General features: G+C 39.4%; 1 protein-coding gene across 1 annotated transcript in view; it reads left to right on the top strand.

Annotated features, from left to right (window-relative positions):
- Positions 1 to 23,190, top strand: part of TOP1 (DNA topoisomerase I) — a 98,990-nt gene that overhangs the window by 44,225 nt on the left and 31,575 nt on the right. Inside the window, exons 4-8 of the mRNA XM_047747035.1 lie at positions 6,305 to 6,428; positions 8,260 to 8,315; positions 11,325 to 11,420; positions 12,429 to 12,504; positions 15,930 to 16,042. Of these exons, the coding sequence (XP_047602991.1) occupies positions 6,305 to 6,428; positions 8,260 to 8,315; positions 11,325 to 11,420; positions 12,429 to 12,504; positions 15,930 to 16,042 (465 nt within the window). The remainder of the gene's footprint in view (positions 1 to 6,304; positions 6,429 to 8,259; positions 8,316 to 11,324; positions 11,421 to 12,428; positions 12,505 to 15,929; positions 16,043 to 23,190) is intronic.

A 23,190-nucleotide genomic window follows, 5' to 3' on the forward strand; every position in this document is an offset into this window, starting at 1 on the left:
GCCACCAAATGCATGAGGGGTCTATAAATAATTTCTAAAATTCTATAAATAATTTCTAAAAGTCCATTTCACTCAAAGTTTTCATAATTCTTGTGATTTTTTTTTTTTTAAAGATTTTATTTATTTGGGCGCCTGGGTGGCTCAGTGGGTTAAGCCGCTGCCTTCGGCTCAGGTCATGATCTCAGGGTCCTGGGATCGAGTCCCACGTCGGGCTCTCTGCTCAGCGAGAAGCCTGCTTCCCTCTCTCTCTCTCTCTCTCTCTGCCTTCCTCTCCGTCTACTTGTGATCTCTCTCTGTCAAATAAATAAATAAAATCTTTAAAAAAAAAAAAAAAAAAAGATTTTATTTATTTACTTGACAGAGAGATCACAAGCAGGCAGAGAGGCAGGCAGAGAGAGAGGAGGAAGCAGGCTCCCTGCTGAGCAGAGAGCCCGATGCGGGGCTCGATCCCAGGACTCTGAGATCATGACCTGAGCCGAAGGCAGCGGCTTAACCCACTGAGCCACCCAGGCGCCCCAATTCTTGTGATTTTGTTTAGTAACTTGTAATTGATGATGTGCATTAGGAAATCTTCATTTCTTAGAGCCTTTCAGGAGCTGACCGCTGCTTCCCAGAGACAACTTTAGAATTTACCTAGAATTTTTTAATTTAGCAAATGTTACTTAAGCCGTAACTGCCTGGTTTCCTTGAAAGGGCTGTGAATATCTCCTCCCTCCATAGCCTGGAAGCTCTTGAGGCTCTTCCATAGGAATTCCCTATGATTCCACGGGTTTGCACTCCGCTGGGCTCTGCTGCCCTTAGGAGTGGGCCTGTAGCAGGATGTATTTATTCTCTTAGCAATTAGTGGCTAAGTCTTTTTCTCAGAAGATAGGAAGCCATCTCTTATCTCTCTGGCAGTGTTTCATTTTTGTTTTGTTGAGAAGTCATGTAACAGAATGGTCAAGTGCATGATTCTGGAACTGGGTTGCCTGAGTTTAAATCCTTGTTACCTCTCATTAGAGGTGTTTCCTTGGGTGAGTTACTTAACCTTTCTGTCTCAGTTTCCACATCTGTAAAATTGAGTACCAATACTTACCTCAGAGTTTTGTCATGGGGATTTAAACTGTTTAGAAGAGTGTGTGGCCCTTTATCCTCTTCAGATATCTGTTAAATATTTTAATTGGTGATAGAGGACAGACTTTTTTTGTTTTCTTAAATAGATTTAAGTGGCTTCCCACAGCCAAAATCCTAGCTTCCCAGAATGAAACACAGGTATGATGTTGTTGTTGTTGTTGTTGTTGTTCCCCTAGCGGGGTAGCAGGTGCCTTCCTGAGCCAAAAGGAAAATACTTTTTCCTCTTAGCTTCCTACTGCCATCTCCCTACTTCTACACTTCTGTCTCAGTATTACAGGAACCCTGATCAGTCTTCTTTGTTTGCTCAACCTCAGCAGAAGTCACAGACCAGAGGTTTCACTAAACCTATCATTTTAAAATAGGTTACATTTTTCCTTAGTGGAATTTAGCTAATTGAAACATAAGACAAGCATGAACACTCTGAAGATGTGGCTTTGAATCTTTCCATTTGTTCTCTTTGGCATTGACTTTTGTTTGTCCAGGTTTTGCTAGTGTGGTGGATCTTATTCCCAGAGAGACGTGAGTCCTGAGCCAAGGAGTCCGCTTCTGAACCTGGCCAATAATTGGTGTTTTCTCTCCCTGAGTTCTACCAGTGAAATTCATATTTCATCCAAAAATGTGACCATTACAGAGGTTCTAGAATGCTAGCTACTATGTGTATTTTGACCTTCATTGTATCCCAGACTACACTCATTCTTAAAATGTATTTCTTCTTTTTTCTTTTTTTATTTTAAGATTTTATTTGAGCATGAGTGAGAGAGTGGAGGAGGGGAGAGGGAGAAGCCAATTCCCTGCAGAGCCCAGGGAGCGTGATGCAAGGCTTGATCCCAGGACTCTGAGATTATAACCTGAGCTGAAGGCAGATGCTTAACCCACTGAGCCATCCAGGCACCCCAAAATGTATTTTTTCTTCAGATATTTGGGTTTCTTACTGTGGTCAGTAGTAGCCTTTCTTTTGGTTTATTGTCTCCTGTCGCCCCACTGAAGTTTTTCTAGTGCTTCAGTGATCGTGCACTGCCTCTGAACTGGCCGGTATTGTAGCCTTCAGTTGTACTGAAGCTTAGTTTATGACTTTGACATATTGTGTCTATTATGTATGGAAAAGTAGCAGGATCAATATAAGGAAGAGAGTACCATCTCTTAAAACAGTCAGCATGTGAACTCCTCTTCTACATTGGTCAGACCTTCTGTCAACTCATTATCAGTGGAAAAGATAAGGTGTTCTTTAAGTCACCATGAAAGTCAAAACTAGTTTTAAGCCTTTTGGAAAAAGAGATACGTGTTAGGAAATCCTGAATGATGATTAGTCAGTTTAACTGATCCTAGGTTGGCTTTATTTTCTACCACTGGCCAAATCCTGCCTCTAACCTTCCAATGGTGCACAGCCTTAGACATGCTTCGCTATCACAGGACTTGTCCCCCAAATGCATTTGCTACTTACTTCAAGTAGATTTCTTAGGAAAGACTGACACTGGTTCTTGCTCTTTGCCAGCCCTCCTGCCGCAATGGGAATTATGGATGAGGGGGTAGGACTCTCAGTACTCTGTGATCTGTTTCTGGAGGCAGGGACAGGAATACATTTGACAAGTAGACGTGTTAGTACCATGTTCAGGACTCCATAAACCCAAATTTTTAAGTCTATAATGGGATGCCTTGTACCGCAAGATGTCCTCAGTCTTGAATTGTCTGAGCTCACTTAGTATATAGAAATTCATACCTGCTCTCTTATATCTAAACAGTTAGGAATAGAGGAGAGTGGTTTCCTTTGGAAAGACAAATTGATAGTTCCATCTCATTCTGGTTTTTGATTAATTATGACCTATAAAAAGGTTACTACTCTAGCAGGAACTTTGAATTTCCTGAATAGATTTCTCTCTGGTTAGTAGGCAGAGGAAGTATCATTGACTTTTTGCATTTTCCTGGGGGTGGCCTGGGTACCGTCTCATAGGTTTGTCGTTTGCTGACTTCTCCTGATCTCTGTTCCGTGTAATAATGAACTGCAAAACTGAGAACTGGAGAGCTGTGTATACACTTACAGGTGGGTGCCCCGGAAGGCCAGAAAGCCAGTTGCTAGTGAAGCAGACTAATGTTCTGTCTATGAATTGTCCCTAAGAATTGCTTTCATTGAGAAAGAGAGTGGGGGAAGGTAGAACATAGAGGAAGAGCAGGCATTCCTAAACTTAGATTCCTGAATCAACTATGTATAGTTTCATGGGAAGACAAAATAAGGAGCAGCTATCCCAAAGGTTTTATCACTTCAGATATCCGAGATCTCTGTTCTAAAAAGTTTCTAGATGGTAAAATAAAGTTTTGACCTTATATATCAAGTCTCACACTGGCCATGCATTTGTCTCTAACACCAGTCTACTTTAAGTGGTAGGTATCAATTTCACAGACATGTGATGATACTGATTTAGCAGAAAGTACTCTGAACTTAGAGGTGGAAATACCGAGTTAAATCCAAGTTTCAGCTAACCTTCTTTCTAACATTATAACTTTGAATTAGACCTTGAACCATAGTTGTTGTTGTTTTTTTTTTAATTTTTTAAAAAGATTTTATTTATTTATTTGACAGAGATCATAAGTAGGCAGAGAGGCAGGCGGCGGGGGTGGGGGAAGCAGGCCCCCCGCCGAGCAGAGAGCCCAGTGCGGGGGGGCGGGGGGGCAATCCCAGGACCCCGGGATCATAACCTGAGCCAAAGGCAGAGGCCCTAACCCACTGAGCCACCCAGGCGCCCCTGAGCCACTGTTTCTAAATCAGTCTAAGGGGAGAATAAGTCATCCTCACAGGAGTGTTGTGAAGATTGAATTGAATAATGTATGTGAAAGCTCCAAGCAAGGAGGACAGGGGGACTAGAAGAAACAGGACTACAAGTTTAGGAAGATCCAGGAACTTGTCAGATGGAAAGAAAACAATGACCACTTTCTCTTCTTTATGTACTCCTCCCTCTGTGTTGCTGTCATCAGGTTGTTATTTAGATGTGCCACACAGTGAAGCAACAAGTTTCTCCATGAGCAGACTTTGAACTCATGAGGGCTACGCCTAGTTCCAGTGTACATGGAGGCAACATGGTCACCAAGTTTCCCACCAGGCTTCTTGTTCTCAGCACAGTTACGATGTCACTCTCCACTCTGTGTGTTCTTGTAGTCTATTTTTAACCGAAATGCAGTGTTTTACCAAAAAATCCTGTACTTTGTACAAAAATGGCTCCCAACTTGTTAGCACTCTACTTCCAGTTCTCCTTAAGCTCTCCAGCTTCAGAATGGCTGGTGAAACCGCAGAGTTGCCAAGATTGCAATGGATTCTTCAGGAGTTTATATATATGAGGTCATAGCTTACATGTATGAAATCCTATTGCCAGCAAAGTGTGGGAGCTTCCTATTCCATTATATAAGCACTGTAGTTTTAGAGCTTTTAAAACATTAATTATAAGAGGAATTCATGTTCATCTACACAATTTGGAACAATTATATCCACAGTACTTATGGATGCACACCTCCCCCCACGAAAAGTCAGAAAAACTCCCACTTTAATAAGAAAGTATTGTGCTTGGTGTTTTCACATACGTTATTATTATTATACATTATTGTTAGCCCATTCGAAGGCATGTCTTCCTGCTTCTGGTTATTTATTACCCAAATGCCGATCTTGAGTTGAGGCTCTTTGCATGCAAAGATGTGTGTCACAAGATGCTTTTCTGATCTAGGTTCTGTGGCTCTCACCTAACTGGTTGCCATCATTTTATTCTCCCTTTTTGGTCTTCGATGTACCCAAGTGTTCTGGCAAAATCTCTTTAGAACAAACTCCATGGGATAGACATGGTCTTAGGAGCTCATTGCTGGTAATACCTACTTTTTCTGGGCTGAAGGCTAAATGTGACAGATGGGAAATGCAGTCTCTGGTGGCGGGAAAGGCAGGAACCAATGCTTACTATAGGCCTATCTCTGTCAGCTGGGGTTGCTGCCAGCTGTCCTGCGTCTGGGGTGGGCTCCCCAGTTCATAGTACTTGAATTCAAGTCCCTTTTGTTAACTTCTGGATTATATCGGTTGGTGCAGTTAACAGGGTTCCTAAACTGCCTGCCCAGTGCACGGAAGAAAACAGTCCTCCAGTGTGCTGCCACCCTAAACCATAGTTTGTTAAGTGTTGCTCATTGCCTCATGCGGTGTTTTTATATAGTTGCAGTCCCTTTAGATATTCCTGTTCTCCGGGTGTGGCCATAAACGTTGTCTGCATATATTCATAGAGCTCACAAACTGCAGTGTAAGAGCTGTGTAATTTGATACATCACAGGTTCCCCCTTTTGTTCCTTACCACAGTTGTATCTTCTTTCTTGTTGGTTTTCATTGGTTGGTTCTTACTTGGTTTTTGTTATGGAAAATGTCGAACATCATTTATAATGTTATTTTCCAAAGAGAAATTTCCAGGAGCTAGATTCTAGGGTATGAACCCTTTCAATGGCTCTTGCTCTCTGTGTCATATTTCGTTCTCCAGAGGAGCAGTCTCTTTACAGTGTTTACCAGTGTGTCCACAAACCCCTTTAAAAGAGAGGCTTTTAAATGTTTAGTGCAGGACATGTCTTTATTTTTAGGTAGATCTTTTCTTATTGTGAAGGAAGGACCAAGCAGGGTTTTTAAGCCCCATCTAGAAGTGACTAGCTTTTCCTAGTTAAAGCTAGCAGGAAGTATCTACTGTGTTTTGGGGCTGTTCACTGCACAGAGCCACCAAATGCTTTTCTTTCCTTTTCTTTTCTTTTTTTTTTTCTTTTTTTTGGTGAATTGTTTTTACCTTCTCACATCAGATTTGAATGCTCAGTTTGGAGCACTCATCTGTCGTAGTTTTTGCTCGTAGAGTGTAGAAACAGCAGGCTTGCTGTACATTCTTAGTCACTTAAAAAAAAAGTCCTGGTATGTTTAGAATGACTACATTTCTCTATTTGGTTCCTTTGCTCCTTCGAAAAAATAAAAACATCAAACAAGAGAAAGTCCAGTTGCCAAGAGCATCTATTTGAACTTTCTGTCAGAACTGTTGATTTAAGGCATCATAAGTTTCCATGGTTTCATGTTATCTCAGGCTATCTTGTGAGTTGATCTTGTGAAATAAACCCTTGTGATCCCTACTCTGGGCTAACTCTGTGTGTCTTTTTTTTCCTTTCTTTTCTTTCTTTCCTTTTTTTTTTTTTTTTTTTACAGTGAACATAAAGATTCTGAAAAGAAACACAAAGAGAAGGAGAAAACCAAACACAAAGATGGAAGTTCAGAAAAGCATAAAGACAAACACAAAGACAGAGACAAGGAAAAACGAAAGGAGGAAAAGGTACAGAACTTTCCAGTGGGGAAGGAAGAGCTGGGGGTTGTACTTTTCATTTTCTTTATCTTTAAAAGCAGGTAATGAAAGTACCTTCATTGCACAGTAAGATCCCATGGCCTTTGAGTGAAAAGTCTCTTGTCAGGAAACTTAAGCATCAGTCTGAGTCTTAATGAAAACCAAAGCCCTTTACCACTGAATTTCACAGGACCAGATCAATCCACATCATTATCTTACTTTAAATGGCAAATGGATAAATTAAGAATGTAGAGTTTCTGGAAATGCCTGTGTTCTTTCACGGGGAAAATTCTGGTTTTGGGAGAAGGTCTAGGGCCATGTTGTCTTCTGTTGAATGTGGTCCTTCCTGAGTGAAAACAGTGATGCTTTTGTGGCTTTTGGTTCCAGCATAACTAGCATAAGCTTCTCAGAATCTCTAGGCTCATCTGGCTGCAAATAAGGGTTATGGTGTATAGACTTTTATTGCTTTGGGGCACCTGGTTGGCTCAGTCAGAAGAACCTGTGTGATTCTTTTTTTTTTTTTTTTAAGATTTTATTTATTTGTCAGAGAGAGCACAAGCAGGCAAAGTGGCAGGCAGAGGCAGAGAGAGAAGCAGGCTCCCCACTGAGCAAGGAGTCTGATACAGGACTCGATCCCGGGACCCTGAGATCATGACCCGAGCTGAAGGCAGCAGCTTAACTGACTGAGCCACCCAGGCGTCCCAGGCCTGTGTGATTCTTGATCTAAGGTCATGTGTTTGAGCCCCCTGTTGGGTATGGAGATTGCTTACATAAATTAAAAAAAAAAAAAACTTTTTTTTTTTTTTTAAGATTTTATTTTTATTTATTTGACAGAGAGCAAGCAATCATAAGTAGGTAGAGAGGTAGGCTCTGCTGAGCAGAGAACCCGATACCGGGCTCAGTCCCAGGACCCTGAGATCTTGATCTGAGCCAAAGACAGAGGCTTAACCCACTGAGCCACCCAGGTGCCCCAATAAAAAAAAAACTTAAAAAAATTTTTTTCTTTTAAGTAAAAAAAAAATTTAAAAAAATGTTTTTATTTTAGTTTCTGTTTGGAAAAAAGTAATTTTGGTACTTGGTAAATTCAGGCAATATGAAATAGGGAATGTAATGAAAATGACACCTTCCTTGGGGCACCTGGGTGGCTCAGGTTAAGTATCTGACTCTTGATCTCAGCGCAGGTCTTGATCTCAGGGTTGTGAGTTAAAAAAAAGAAAAGAAAAAAAAAATTACACCTTTCTTTCACCCCTTGCTCATTGTCCTTTATCTTTCTCTTTCTGGAGGCAGCTACTATACTGTTTTTTTTTTTAAATTCTTCCAGAGATACCATATTTGTGTGTGCGCGTGTGTACATACATATGTGTGTGTATCCTTTTGTATGTCTGAAGATTTTTGAAAGACCAAGTGTGTCTGGAAAAGGACGGGGAATGTGAATATACTTTGCCTAAATCAGAGAAGGCAGGAAACAGACTGTTGCATTTTGTTTTGTTCTGTTTTTTATTTTCTCTGCACTGCCAAGGACAAATCCTTGAGAGAGTATATTTATTGAGGAAGGGGTACTTGCGATCATTTAAAAGTTAAAAAGCTGCCATTTTGAGGGGAAACATTTCTCAGTAAATTGGGTAATTCACCCTGAACTATTAAAAAAACAGTCTTAGGAAAATGTCAAGACCTTTGCTTCACCTGTTCAGTTTTGCTAATAATAAGAGTGAATCTGCAATCAAAGATGCTTCAAGAATTGAGGCCAAATGTTTTCAAATAAGAAAGAGGCTTTTTCAAATTTAGTCTCTTTAAGGTACTAATCAGTTACTATTATTTTCAGGTTAGAGCCTCTGGGGATGCGAAAATAAAAAAGGAGAAAGAAAATGGCTTCTCTAGGTAAGACTTTTCTGGTTCCTTGGCTGCTCTTTTGGCCAGCTCTTCATGTTGTAGTGTTGTCTGAACTTACCTAAAATGTACTGACCTGGCCACCTCTAGGTTTCCAAGGAGATTGACAGTGAGAGGACCTGGTGTAAGCTAATTTGAGTTCTCTGAAGTGTCATTTAGTGAAATTGACCCCATTTTCCGGAAGGCTGTTTTGAGTGGAGAAGATTAACAGAAAGAAATTTCTAAAAATTTAGATACAATTTACATACCAGAAATTTCACGCTTTAAAAGTATACAGTTTATTGGTTTTTAGTGAATTCACAAGGTTGTACAACCTCCCCCTACCCCACTATCTTAATTTCAGAACATTTTCATCTCCCCCAAATGAAACATCATATTCGGTCAGTAGTAATTATGGAGTTTCCTGAAAAACCCTACTCTGAATTCTTCCTTAGTAATACAGTAGTCCTCCTCCCATCTGCCCTCTGCCCCGGACCTTAATCCACAGTTTTGCTTTCTTTGGTTTCATTTAGCGATGGTCAGCCATGGTCAGGAAGTAGGTGATCCTCATTCTGACATCGTCAGAAGGTCACTAGTACCCTAATCCTATGCCACATTGCCTGTGTCATTCACCTCACTTCATCTTACGACATAGGCATTTATTATATATCATCACAAGAAGAAGGATTAGTACAGTACAATAAGATACTTCGAGTGAGAAAGAGATCATGTTCTCATACATTTTATTATAGTGTATTATAATTGTTCTGTTTTTATTATTAATCTCTTGCTGTGCCTAATTTGTAAATTAAACTTTACCATAAGCATGTATGTATAGGAGTAATTGTGGTGTGTATATATAGGGTTTAGTACTTACCATAGTTTCAGACCTCCACTGGAGTTCTTGGAATATATTCCCTGCGAAAGGAAGTGGACTGCTGTATTCTAAGGCTCATCTCTAGTTTATAGAACTATGCCTACTTGGTCTCCATTTTAAGGATAGGTGTAGAGTTGAGTAGGAATATATTATCTCTTTTCAAGAAGAGGAAAATGCATACAATCTGAGGTTGGTTTTTCTGTACTATTTTTGCCATTTTGATTGTTTTTCCTCATCTGCCTCAACTCCCTAAAAAAAAAAATCTCCAGCTTATAAAAATAAGTTTATAGTCATATATTCTTACTTGCTCCATTGAATGACAGAATGGATTTTCTAGGAGTTGTTGGAAGGGTTTGCATATTGACTCGAACAAAGTGTTGGGGAGTTTTGCTTCCTCGAAACTCTGACCTTTCAGTTTCATCTGGGAACAATATTGAAAATTCTGCCATCTACTCTGAGTTCCTTGACTGGGAGAAGTAGGTGCCCTCTTCAGGCATGTTTTGTAACCGTTCTAGGAATGTGGAATAATACAATTCAAGAAGCATTAGAGCTGAAAACTACCCTAGGTGTTCTGATTTCTGATAAAGTGAGTACAGGGTGGCTATTTTCTGCCAAAAGACCACCTAGGACTTTTATAAACTAACACTAAGGTGTGACTAGACTCTCTGGACTTGGTGTGTAGTCCAGGATTCAGTTTCATACTTCCCATGTTAGATGATCAGGAACACCGTCTTCCAGGCCGTGGTCTCTGTGTTCACCTTGCTGGACTGCTTGCTAGCTTGCATGTTTGTCTTTGTTAGACAGTCCAGATGCTTTACTGGGTGGAGCATAGTTTTCTGATAAATTGTTTTAGAAGTTCTTGCTTTAGGCCTAGTAACCCTTCCCACATGTTGTTAACTTCACCCATGACAGTACTAGGATCTAGCGTTTACTTAACTGGCCGGGTCAGTAGCAGTTTTCTTTCCTTCTGGTGCAAAGCGTTTGGAAATGACTCTTGACTATGTGTGTGATTTCCATGGTGAGGGAAGCAGCTGTAGAGATTGGCATTTGAGGAATGTGCAGAAATAAGGAAGAAAAGCTAATCTCTTTAAACATTCAGATTCTGTCAAGCAGAGGGATCCGGTATGCTTGGGGAGTTTGCTTGGGGAGTTTGCGGGGTGGTAGCACCGAAACCCCATGAATATCTTGACCTTGGCAGCTGAATCTGGATGTTTATCCCTTGGACCCCTTAGAGATGGATGGTTTGTTGGGTGGTGGTCTCTGTACTGAGTTATTTAGCTTCATATATGCTTCTGGCCATCAACAGTGAGGTCTGCCTAGGTGTGTTGGGCCAGGGAACATCTCAAGGCTGTGGTGATTGCTGGCCCCATGGGTTTTTGTTTTTGTCCTTCTCCCTCCTCCAAATTGTTCCTTCCTCTTTCTGGTTCAAAATAGTTGTGTAACAGAATCATCTTTTTACATTCAGAAGGCAAAAAGTCTTTACAAAAATAGGACAAGGCACTCTGCTGTGTATAAAGTAAGTAAACCAAGGGAGGAAGTTGAACAATGACTAGATTTGGTTTGGAATGGCTTCAGTTTGTTCACAGCCTCTTCTCTCATTGAGCACATGCCCTTCTTTTGTTGTAATGTCAGCTTAGTTATTTTCCCATGTAACTAAGATTAGTTTTCATTAGAACTTTAAGGTTCAAGTTTGGGAAATAAATTTTTATTCCCTTCCTTGTAAAAGCTATATTCAGCTTTTGGAGTACTAGAATAATCAGTTTGGATCATTGCAGGATTTAGATACATAGTAGATCCCTCCTGCAAGGTGAGGGAACAATTTAATAACTTTGTTCCTGTTGTGGTTTGGGTCATGCTGGCAAAGGCAGCTAAGATGCAATAGAAAAGAATACTGACTTAGATTCTGATCCCAGAACTTGATATTGCCTGTTCATCTGTAAAGTGAGGACAGTGCTTTCTACTTCACAGGGTTGTAGTGAGATACTAAATGAAAAGAAGTGCTTACAGGAAACCTTTACAACATATACAAATGCATGTTGTTAATCCTTATATTAGCTACTTCTCAGTGAGGTGATTTGTTCCTACTGATTATTTAACATAATGTAGACATTCTCAGACTTACTAGGTTGTTTTTTTTTCTTTAGTCCACCACGAATTAAAGATGAACCTGAAGATGATGGCTATTTTGCTCCTCCTAAAGAGGATATAAAGCCATTAAAGAGACCTCGAGAAGAGGATGAGTGAGTATTTTTTTATTATTTATTTTTTGAAAACAAAAAGAATTTATTTAAAGGAGAAATGTGATATAGGTCTCTCCAGTCACAGAAAAACTATTAATTGACTTTAGTCATTTGGCATTTGTGATTAATGGACTGGGCAACTTATTTATCTTTGAATTATGAGATGCAGGATTTGCTAAGCAAATAAGTAGTGTATCTATGGAAAATACATATTTTTATTATTTTTTCATATTAAAAAGTAATGCTTGTTTAGTATATGAATTTCAAATAATACAGAATTGGGGAAGAATATTTAAATTAAGTTGCCCTTAATTTATTATTACCTGCCATAGATAATTTTTCACTGTTAAAGCAATTTTCCTTAGTATCTGTACCTGTCAGTGAATTCTGAGTGATGTTTCAGTGTATAGAGTTAATAAAATTCCTCTTAAAACAGTTATTTGAGGCTTACGTGTACCTCTTTCTTAGATTCCGTGAGGTTAAGTTCTATTCCTTTTTCCTCTATTTTCCTGTTCTATTTCCTATCCTATTTCCTATTTTCCTCTATTCTGTTCAGTCTTTTACTGCTTATTATGCTTCAGGAATCTACAGAGGATTTGTGGTACAAAGTGGACAGAAAGGGAGGAGAGAAATACTTGGTGAACTCATTTGTATTCATTTAGAATGTATATAGTATTTCTTTCCTCCCCTTTCCAGCCAGATACTGCCTTGTGGTAGCCATTGTTGCCCTGGGCATTTGGTGTCTGTTTCCATAGGTAGCCCTCCACTCCCTTCTCTTTCAGGCCTATGTGTATGTAGTATAAATTGTTTTGTTCTGTGTAGGACCGTAACTCTTGGTCCTTGGTCAGGCCTTCTTTCTTCATTCCTGTTCTGACTGTAGAATGTCCAGCTAAGAATAGTTACACCTGCATTGAAAGCCTCCAAGAGGAGTTTGGAGGTCCTGATGCTGTTGGTGAGAACTACCATGTCAAAGTTGTGTTAATTGCATATTCATGTTCCCCTTTGTAGTGCTGATTATAAACCTAAGAAAATTAAAACAGAAGATATCAAGAAGGAGAAGAAACGAAAACTGGAGGAAGAAGAGGTTAGTAAAAGAGACTGTGGCCCTTGGAGGCTTGGGTTTGGAGTAGGGAGTTTTCCATAAAACAACTTTTGAAGGCAGATGAATTTTAGGGAGTGTATTGGTCTGTGGTAGAGGAAACACTGAGAAAAACTCATATATGTGTAATGGTGGCCGTGGTACTGTGAGTTTTAAGATCTCTCTTAGCCTTTCAAGGTGTCTACCTGTAGTGCTGCTGCCAGCTGATGTTTTTGGAGAAACTGCACTATCTTCATACATGCAGAGGGAGTGTTAACAAATCATACTTGGGCTTTCGATCTCAAAGAGTTTTCCTTAAGATTGTTTTTTAGCACTCTCATATCTAACCTTGCTCATCACTCACTTCGGGTAACTGTGTGTTTAAAGGCCTTTAATTGGGTGCCCCTTGGACATATGATGAAACCCAAGCTCTTTACCACAGCTTCTCCCAATCTGACCCCTGCATCTGGTGCCTGCTTTCATCTTTTTTTGCCTCTTCTCTAATTTAGCTGGTTCCAGCCACACTGGCCTCCTTTGTTTCTTTTCCACACTGGATTCTTTTGTGCTTCAGAGCTTGATGGAGCACATGCTGTTCCCTGTCTGGAACACACATGCTCTTCCTCCCTCCTTCTCCTGCCTTATCACCTTCCTTAAAATCTCAGCTCAACTTAATTACTTTGGCTTGTGGCCAATTTAAAAATACTTTAATATGGTTCCTTTTGACACTTCTTGTTTCTTGTACTGCAGAGTTGTTAGCAAGTAATTCAAGAGAGGGATGTCAGAAGTTCATAGGAGTCTTAATTTTATACTCTCTTAAGAGAAGGGGTTGAGTGAGTTCTTAGCTCTTACACTGCATTTGTGGTTAGCCACGGTCATGGGCAGAATGGGTTCACAAGTATTAAGTCAGTAGCTTATGGAAGTATGAGCAGTAAAGATAGTGATAGTAGGGAGCAGTGAGTTTTAAGAATGTAATCTATATTGTAGTAGTAAGAATGATAATAAAAATAAAAATAAAATGTAATAGATGCTTACCATGAGCCAAACACTATTAATGTTTTATATGAATCATTTCAATTTAATCTTTACAATAGCCATTACGAGGTAAATATTGCTACTATGTATTCTCTGCATTTTACAGATGCAGAAACTGAGGTATAGAGGCTGAGATCATTTGCCTGAAGTCACACAACTACTACGTAGTTAAGTCAGGATTTGATCCCATGCAGTCTGATTCCAGAACCAGTGCACTAACCACCATGTTATTCTGATTCCTGTGTAACTTTGCTGATTCTTTAAAGCCACAGGAATTAAGAAGGGCCTTTAATGAAATCACATTAAGAATATTAACAAAGGGGCACCTGGGTGGCTCAGTCAGTTGAGTGTCTGCCTTCAGCTCAGGTTATGACCCCAGGGTCCTGCGATCAAGCCCCATGTTGGCCTCCCTGCTCAGCAGGGAGCCTGCTTCTCCTCCTCTCTCTGCTGCTCCCACTGCTTGTGCTTTCTCACTCTACTAAATAAATAAAATCTTTAAAAAAATATCAATGAGTAAGTGAGCCATAGAGAGATGATCAGGTGCTAGGTTTAGAGAACTGTGGTTTTTCTAACAACAGGTCTGTTTTGGACGTCAGGTTTATGAGCACCAACTCAAGGAGTGAAGAGTAAAATGTTGAGGGATTATGGTAGTCACTCCACTTTTATGTAGATGATCAGTATAGACTAGTTGTTGAAGAAGTGTAAAACTTTAGCTTTCCATGCTTTCTATATTGCCTTTGGGCCTTCGTTGAGTTGTTGAAGAATAATCTTTCTGTGAATTTGGAAGGAGTTAGTAATAACTATTTTAAACCATTTGGAAAAAAGGACACTTGACCTTTTTTTTTTTTTTTTTTAAATCTTCAGTAGCCTTCTCCCTGCAGGGGGAAAAATACAGGCTGAAAGACTTAGAATTAATACACAGTCTTCTTATGGCTGGGACCCCAGATGGCAGGAACAGTCCTGAAACCTCACTCACTGGCTGTGGTTTTTTTCATTTCTGGGAATTGTTCTGAAGTTTCTCAGTGACTGATTATCCCATTTTGAGGCTTGAAAACATACAATATAGCCAGTAGTTTCCTGATGGGACCATCTGTATGCCTGTTCAGAAGCTGTTCAGAGAATGTCTTTAACTGAAAATCATTTCCCTTTCCTGTGCTGTGTTTCAGGCAAAATAGTAAACATTATCTGAATTAATATGATCCTCTAGTACTTCTCCCCAAAATACTTACATATTGTAATTCTCTATTCCTATTTTAAAATATGTCTAGTGTTTGTAGTCTTTCCCTTCCTTCTGTCCCAAAGATCCATTTGCTTTAAAATCCGGAGTTTATCTTGATTGCTATCCTATCATGTAGTCCTAGAATGTTTTTATATTCCAGTCATTCCCATGAGGCACGATGTGATTTTTCTGGTAAATCTGGGCTCTCATCATGGTCAGTAGCAACTATATGACCTTGAACAGGTGAACAAACTTCCATTCCAGAGTTTTCCTTGATTATAACTGGGTATCAAATCAAATGGTCTATAAAGGTCTTTCAAGTTCTGCCATTCTGTAATTGATTTTAAGGTGACTCAAAACCGCTTTTCATAGCTATATAAAACTTGCTGAATAAAGATCTTAGATAGTTAAGACAAAGGAAAATATCCTTTTAAAGAATTTAGATCCTGTGGAGCAGGACCTCATTTGTCAAATTGCACTTTTTTGTCTGGATGTTTGTGTTTTGAGATTTATTTCCTGTTGTTACCAAATTATATTTTTTTATATTTGTGCTGCAGTGACAGCTCATGTGGGGTCATAGTTCAAAGAAGAGCCATAGAGAAATATTATCATAGGAATTGGTTATTATTTTAGAACCCCTCAACACTTGTTTACTGCTTCCTGACTTTGTGTATGCAAGCAACAGTGATAAGGAGGTGTTCTCTCACAGCCCCTCTCAGATTCAATCAGGAATTTCCTTTCAAATTATATATTATTTAAATACAGTGTCTCCTATTCCCATTATTGGATGGTGTTTGAAGAGGATTTTGAAGATGGTGTTTGAAGATGAGTAGAATTTGAAAACAGGTGGGGATAATACACTGGGATGACTCTCCGTAGCAGTGCTTTCCCAAACATTCCTTGGAGGGTAAAAAAAATAATTTCCCAGGCTTTTGCCATGCAAAATGAGTGTTTTTAACTACTTTCTCAGGTAATCATTTGTCAGGGAGTTTGGGGAAATACTGCCCTAGAGAAAGAGACCAATAAATTTTCACTCTATCAAATTTGAGAGCATTAGATTTTAAGAACTCCAGTTTTAATATTCTGTGATTCCAGTTTTACTTCCTAATGGTTCTTCAAAACTGCTTTTAAAATGTGGTTGGTACTTACTTAAGTGCTTTCTTACCATGTTTCTTTGTAGGATGGTAAATTGAAAAAACCCAAGAATAAAGATAAAGATAAAGATAAAAAAGTTCCTGAACCAGATAGCAAGAAAAAGAAGCCGAAGAAAGAAGAGGAGCAGAAGTGGAAATGGTAACATTGCAGCACTGGTTTACAATGTCAGCTCTCGGATTCCACAGCCTAATTAAGCAAGAGTGTTATTAAAATTTAATAGCCTGATGTTTGGAGGAGGAGGAAAGTACTTAAAAAAACTCTCCAGAATATCAACATTCTGAAATAAGTTTTCCAGATTGTAGTGAGAAGGCTAACTAGCTTTCAGCCTATTGAATCTAAAAACTAGGTTCCACCCTGTTGAACAGAATGAACTATGAAAGTAGACCGTGTATAGGGATTTGGCATATGAAGAAAGTTGCATTTAAAATGATAGGAACAATAGTAGCCAAACTATGGAAAGAACCTAGATGTCCATCAGCGGATGAATGGATAAAGAAGATTGTGGGTGTGTGTGTATGTATATCATCATCATATATATATGTGTAATATATACATATGTGTGTGTGTGTGTATATATGGTGATATATATCATATATATATACACATATATGTATATATTACATACATATGTACATATATATAGTATATACTGCATAGTATTCTATCACATATATATGTGATAGAATACTGTGCAGCCCCAAATCCTGCCATTTGCAATGATGTGGATGGAACTAGATGGTATTGTGCTAAGTGAAATAAGGCATTCAGAGAAAGACAGTTTTCATATGATTACTCTGGTATGAGGAATTTGAGAGGCAGGGAAGGGGGTCTAGGTGGGTAGGGAGGGAGAGAATGAAACAATATGGGACCAGGGAGAGAGACAAACCGTAAGAGACTCTTAATCTCAGGAAACACACTGAAGGTTGCTAGGGGGTGGGGGGTGGGCAGGTGGCGGGGTTATGGACATTGGGGAGGGCATGTGCTATGGTGAGTGCTATGAATTGTGTAAGACTGCTAATTCATCGACCCGGACCCCTGAAGCAAATAATATATTACATGTTAATAAAAAAATAAAATGGGAGGGACAAAATTTTAAAAATGATAGGGAAAAGATGGATTATTTTATAAATCATGTTCAGGAAACTACCTATTCATTAAAAAAAAAAAAAAAAACCTCCAAAGAAAATCTCGATAAATATTTTTAAATTGTAGAGTAATGAAGATCTTTCGAGGAAGGACATGCGACCAGAGCCATAAGGAAAAGGTTTACAACATTGGTAAATCAAAATTAAAATGTTGTAAAAAAAAAAAAAATTAAAATGTTGTATATAGCAAACAAACTCATGCCATTAAAAGGGGAAATATTTGCACTACAAAGGGCTAAGATTCTTAATGTGAAAAAGCTCTTTTAAAAATGAAGGGACCACGGGACGCCTGGATGGCTCAGTTGGTTGAGCGGCTGCCTTCGGCTCAGGTCATGATCCCAGCGTCCTGGGATCGAGTCCCACATCGGGCTCCTTGCTGGGCAGGGAGCCTGCTTCTCCCTCTGCCTGCCTCTCTGTCTGCCTGTGCTCGCTCGCTCTCTCTCCCTCTGTCCCTGACAAATAAATAAATAAAATCTTTAAAAAAGAAAAAAATGAAGGGAACAGTCTTAGAAAAGTGATCAGTAGGGGCGCCTGTGTGGCTCAGTGGGTTAAGCCGCTGCCTTCGGCTCAGGTCGTGATCTCGGAGTCCTGGGATCGAGTCCCGCATCGGGCTCTCTGCTCAGCAGGGAGCCTGCTTCCTCCTGTCTCTCTGCCTGCCTCTCTGCCTGCTTGTGATCTCTGTCTGTCAAATAAATAAATAAAATCTTAAAAAAAAAAAAAAAAGAAAAAGAAAAGTGATCAGTAAACATCTTAAAATATGGGCAAAGAAAAATTCCAAGAAAATGATGAATGATGAATCTTTTTGTGTAATGCCTCTCAAATTAGGAAACATTAATGAATATCAGAATATCTAGGATTGTGTCTGAGAAAATGGGTGTCCTCACTGGGAGTAAAGATTCAGTCTTTTTTAGAGGAGAATAATAATAGCAGGTTACTTTTGAGATGTGTGTTTAGGTGGGAAATTTGATTTTTTATTTAACAAATTTTGGTGTTTGGAATTGTGAGATTAAGTATTTTTAATACTGGTACTTCTTACAACTTTGTATGATTTAACTACTGTACCAATTATACATGATTTGTAGTTGTGTTGAAAAGAGTCAAATGATCCAGAGATTTGTAAGTTAGAAAAAAATAATTTCTTTCCCCAATTCCTATTTTTCCTTTTTCAGCTTTGAGGTAACCACTTTTCATAGTTTGTTATGTAGTGTTCCAGACCCATTTGTATGTGTTTACTCTATGGCTCTTATAATTTAGAATAGTAATCTCCCTAGCACAGCACGCCTAAGGAAAAGGGAGAGATAAGTGTGACCAGGGAGGTGTCTGAGAGCAGCAGAGCTATAGTGGCAGAAATGCCCAGCACAGCTGTGTAAGTGGCATTGTTGGTGTGAACACATATGGGGTTAAAATGAAAGTGTGGAAAAGGGAAATCACAGAGCAAAGGAATTCTGGGCCTTTCCAAAGCCAGAACCAGGAAACAAAAGGATATGTGTGGTTTTTTTTTTAATTCTTCTTTTTTTCCCTCTCATTTTTTCCTTTGGAACTAATCAAAGTTTTTCAGAGATAGATATTCACCTTTATTATTATTTTTTTAAAGATTTTATTTATTTATTTGTCAGAGAGACAGAGCAAGTACCGGCAGTCTGAGTGGCAAGGAGAGGCAGAGGGAGAAGCAGGCTCCCTGTGGAGCAAGGAGCCTGATGCAAGACTCGATCATAGGACGCTGGGATCATGACTGAGCCGAAGGCAGCCACTTAATCAACTGAGCCACCCAGGCATCCCAAATATTCACCTTTACTAAAAACAATTTTTAGGGTGCCTGGGTGGCTCAGTTGGTTAAGCTGCTGCCTTTGGCTCAGGTCATGATCCCGGAGTCCCGGGATCAAGTCCCACATCAGGCTTCTGGCTCCTCAGGGAATCTGCTTCTCCCTCTGACCTTCTCCTCTCTCCTGGTCTCTCTTACTCTCTCTCTCAAATAAATAAAATCTTTAAAAACATTTTTCTTTTAAAAATTTTTTTTATTTGTAGAGAGAGAGCCAGGGGCGAGGGAGGGAGAGAATCTCAAGCAGGCCCCCACTAAGGAGAGCCTGACACGAGGCCCGATCTCACAACCCTGAGATCATGGCCTAAACTGAAATCAAGAAGTCATATGCTCAACCAACTGAGCCACACAGGCACCCCTAAAACAGTTTTTGATGATAAAATGAAATATCCCCCCGACCTTTTTTTTTTTTTTTAAGATTTCATTTATTTATTTGACAGATCACAAGTAGGCAGAGAGGCAGGCAGAGAGAGAGGAGGAAGCAGGCTCCCTACTGAGCAGAGAGCCTGATGTGGGGCTCGATCCCAGGACCCTGGGATCTTGACCTGAGCCGAAGGCAGAGGCTTTAACCCACTGAGCCACCCAGGTGACCCCCTTTTTTTGAGAAATAAAGAGGGGAAGAGCAAAACCAGAAGGTGAGAGAGAATCTTAAGCAGGTTCCATGCCCAGCAAGGAGCCTGTCATGGGGCTCTATCTCATGACCCTGAGATCCTGACCTTAAGCCAAAATTAAGATGCTTAACTGACTGAGCCACCTAGCCACCCTAAGATAAAATGAAACAATTACGTAAATTAGGGGTTATTAGGAGTTACGAGAATGGTGGGTAATTCATTAGTCTTTTATAAGTCTGTCAGAGTTCTATTGTGGGTGCTCAATAAGTGTTCATTGAATGAACAAGATCATTTCCTGATCATCACTAGCTCCCTACTGTCTTCCCCCTTCCTTTGGAGCCTTGGCTCTCCTTGGATTCTGTAGCAGATACACTCTTATCCAGTTCTTGCCTTGTATGGAATTAGATACTCTCAAAGGGCCTGATAACCTAATTTTGCTTCTGTGGTTGAAATCCTTATCAGTGTTGCCACACATTGATTCTGAGAGACCTTAACCTTTGATTTTTATTTTATTTTGGTTTAAGTGGGATTGGTTAGTCTTCAACTAAAGATGATTGGTTTGGGGGTAAGCAGTCTTTTCTTCTACAGCCTCTGGTGCATGCCGTCCTTAAGGCTGATTGTTAAATTTTGTGCTTTCCTTAAGCACATTGCTTGATGGCACACTGTAAGTTTTTGTAAGTAGAAAACAAAAATTATCAGCCTCTTAGCTGATAGCTGGCCCTTTCTTCCCATCATGGCAGGCTGCCTGCTGTACTCTGAAGTCAGTGGTCCAGTTCTCAGTGACTGCCACTGAGCAGATACGGGCTTTTTTTCATCATTCCTCTTGCTCTCCCACTGAAAGACATACTTCATCAGTTTGGCAAACATGCAGACTTCTTGCTTTCTCCAAAGTCTGCAGATTTGTTAATGTTGTCAAAAAGAAACCAGCAAAACTTTGATCTTTATCTCCTCTTTGGTAATTGTGAAGAAGGGAAAATGGTTCAGATCCCCTCTGGGTTTCTTTATTGTATCACATTTTCCCCATAGAGACAATGTTACAAGTGGTGCTGGTATCCTCAGGCCTGTGGGAAAACTTAACTGGGATCCCCTTGTATTTAAGGGTTACCCATTATAGGTGTGATGGGAGGTTCAGGTCTGCCTTGAGTTAAATATACTTTTTTTATCAGGGCTGACTTGTTATAAGTCCCGTGTTTGTTCTTCACAAAAAAAGACCTAGAAATTGGGGAATTCCTTGCTGGTGTTAGGTCACTTAACTAGAGGTTTCAATTTCTTTTAGCAAAGACAAAATGCTGTAAGGAGTTAAGGTTATACTGTAAGCAATTAGTGTTCAAAGACCAGGACTCACAAATAGAGTCAGTTATAGTGACAAGATATTTATGGGATATGGATTGATCCTCTTCTCAAACCAGAGAAACTGTCCTTGATTCCACCTTCCCCTTTTCAAGTCTGTTTTACTGTCAAATGCATAACTGCCTTGAATTCATAAGCCTGTCGTAGAGGAGTCATTTTGATATCTAAGTGTTTGTTTTTCTTAATTTTGTTGGTGAGCCATTGGTACACGCCTGCTGTTTTTATTTGTGTAGTAATAATTGTTGGTCCAGTGGTATTTTCAGCCTCCTGATGGATACTTTCTGTTTAAACTGAGGTTTAGTGTTGAATGATTGACTGAATCAGTTATTTTGCTTAAATGGTAAGTTACTGTGGGTCCTTGGGATGAACATGTTGGAATGAGGAAGAATTATAAAAAGTTTGGAGTCTTAATTAAAAACCACTGAAGTTGATGAGAAGAATGGAACCACGTCCTAATATAAGGGAAATTAGGGTTCTCAGCATCTTCTCACAGTTACTCAGTGACTGCTTCATGTAGACTTCCTGGAGCGCATACATGCCTGCATACATAATATATACATACATGTGAATTTTCTCTTATTTGGAGAGTAATAAGAGATTTGGATGAGTGGGTCCCTGCACTCAGGCCTTTCTATGCCAGTGTCTAGTTGGGAGATCCTGCCAGTTTCATGTGGCAGGTTGGTTACTGAGAATAGTGCTCCTTCTAGGTTTAAGATTTTGTTAAATCTTGACTTGGAGATTTTTAAAAATTATTTCTAATTGTTGTAAAACAAAAACATAATATTTACTATATTAGCCATCTTTAAGTGTGCAAAGTGTATTAAGTACATTCGCATTGTTGTGTAACCCTTACCACTACCATCCATCTTCAGAATTCTCTTCATCTTACAAAACTGAAACTCTCCCTCATTCCCCCTTTCCCCTGGACCCTGGTCACTATCCTGCTGCTTTTTGTGTCTATGAATTTTATTACTTTATGTATCTCATGTAAGTGGAAATACACAATATGTGGCCTTTTGTGACTGGCTTATATTTCACTTAGGAAAATGTCTTCCAGGTTCATCCATGTTGTGGCATGTGTCAGAATTTCCTTCTTTTCTAAGGCTAATTAATATTTCATTGTATGGAAAGACCACATTTTGTTTATCCGTTCATCTACTGATGGACACTTGGGTTGTTTCAACCTTTTGGCAATTGTGAATAGTGCTACTGTGAACATTGGAGAACAAAGTATTTAATACTTGCTTTTAGTTGTTTGGTTGTATTCCTAGGAGTGAGATTGCTAGGTCATATGGTAGTTCTGTGTTGTACTTTCTGGCAGTCGTTCACAGTATACAATTGTGTACTGATTTCTACAGTGGCTGAATGGTTTGCATTCTCACTAGAGGTGCATAAAGGTTCTAATTCCTCCACATTGTCGTCAGCAATTTTTATTTCCTGGTTTGTTCTTATTTTTATAATAGTCATCCTAATAGGTGTGAGTGGTATCTCCTAGCTTTGATTTATATTTCCTATTTATTTATATATTTATATATTTTATATAATGTATTTTTATATATATCCTATTTCTTTATATTTCCTAATAATTGGTGATGTTGAACATTTTTTTTCAGATGCTAACTGGCCATTTGTGTATCTTTGTAGAAATTTATTTGAGTCCTTTGCCAGTTTTTCAGATTGGCTTGGTGGTGGTTTTGTGGCTGAGTTGTATTCTTTATTCTAGATGTTAATCCTTTATCAGATATATGCTTTGCAAATCTTTTCTCTCATCTGTGGGTTGCCTCATCACTCTTGTGTCCTTTGATGTTCAGTTTTTAACTTCGTAGTCCAGCTGATCTTTTTCTTTTGTTGCCTGTGCTTTTGGTGTCTTATCTAAGAAATCATTGCTGAATGCAAAGTCATGAAGCTTTTGCCTTGTGTTTTCTTTTAAGAGTTTTATAGTTTTGGGGCGCCTGGGTGGCTCAGTGGGTTAGGCCTCTGCCTTCGGCTCGGGTCGTGATCCCAGGGAGCCACATCGGGCTCTCTGCTCGGCGGGGAGCCTGCTTCCCTCTCTCTCTCTGTGCCTGCCTCTCTGCCTACTTGTGATCTCTGTCTGTCAAATAAATAAATAAATAAATAAATCTTAAAAAAAAAGAGAGTTTTATAGTTTTAACCTTTGTGTGTGGGTCTCTGATCCATTTTGAGTTTACTTTTTTATATAGTATAAGGTAAGGGGCCAACTTCATTCTTCTGCCAGTTTCTTCTTCATTCATCTGGTTTTCCCCACACCATTTGTTGAAGAGATTTCCTTGCTCCATTGAATGGTCTTGGCACCCTTGTCAAAAATCACTTGACCGTCTGTTTTGACTTTGATTTTATAGT

The sequence above is a fragment of the Lutra lutra genome, chromosome 9 (assembly GCF_902655055.1).
Source record: "Lutra lutra chromosome 9, mLutLut1.2, whole genome shotgun sequence".
Classification (NCBI taxonomy): domain Eukaryota; kingdom Metazoa; phylum Chordata; class Mammalia; order Carnivora; family Mustelidae; genus Lutra; species Lutra lutra.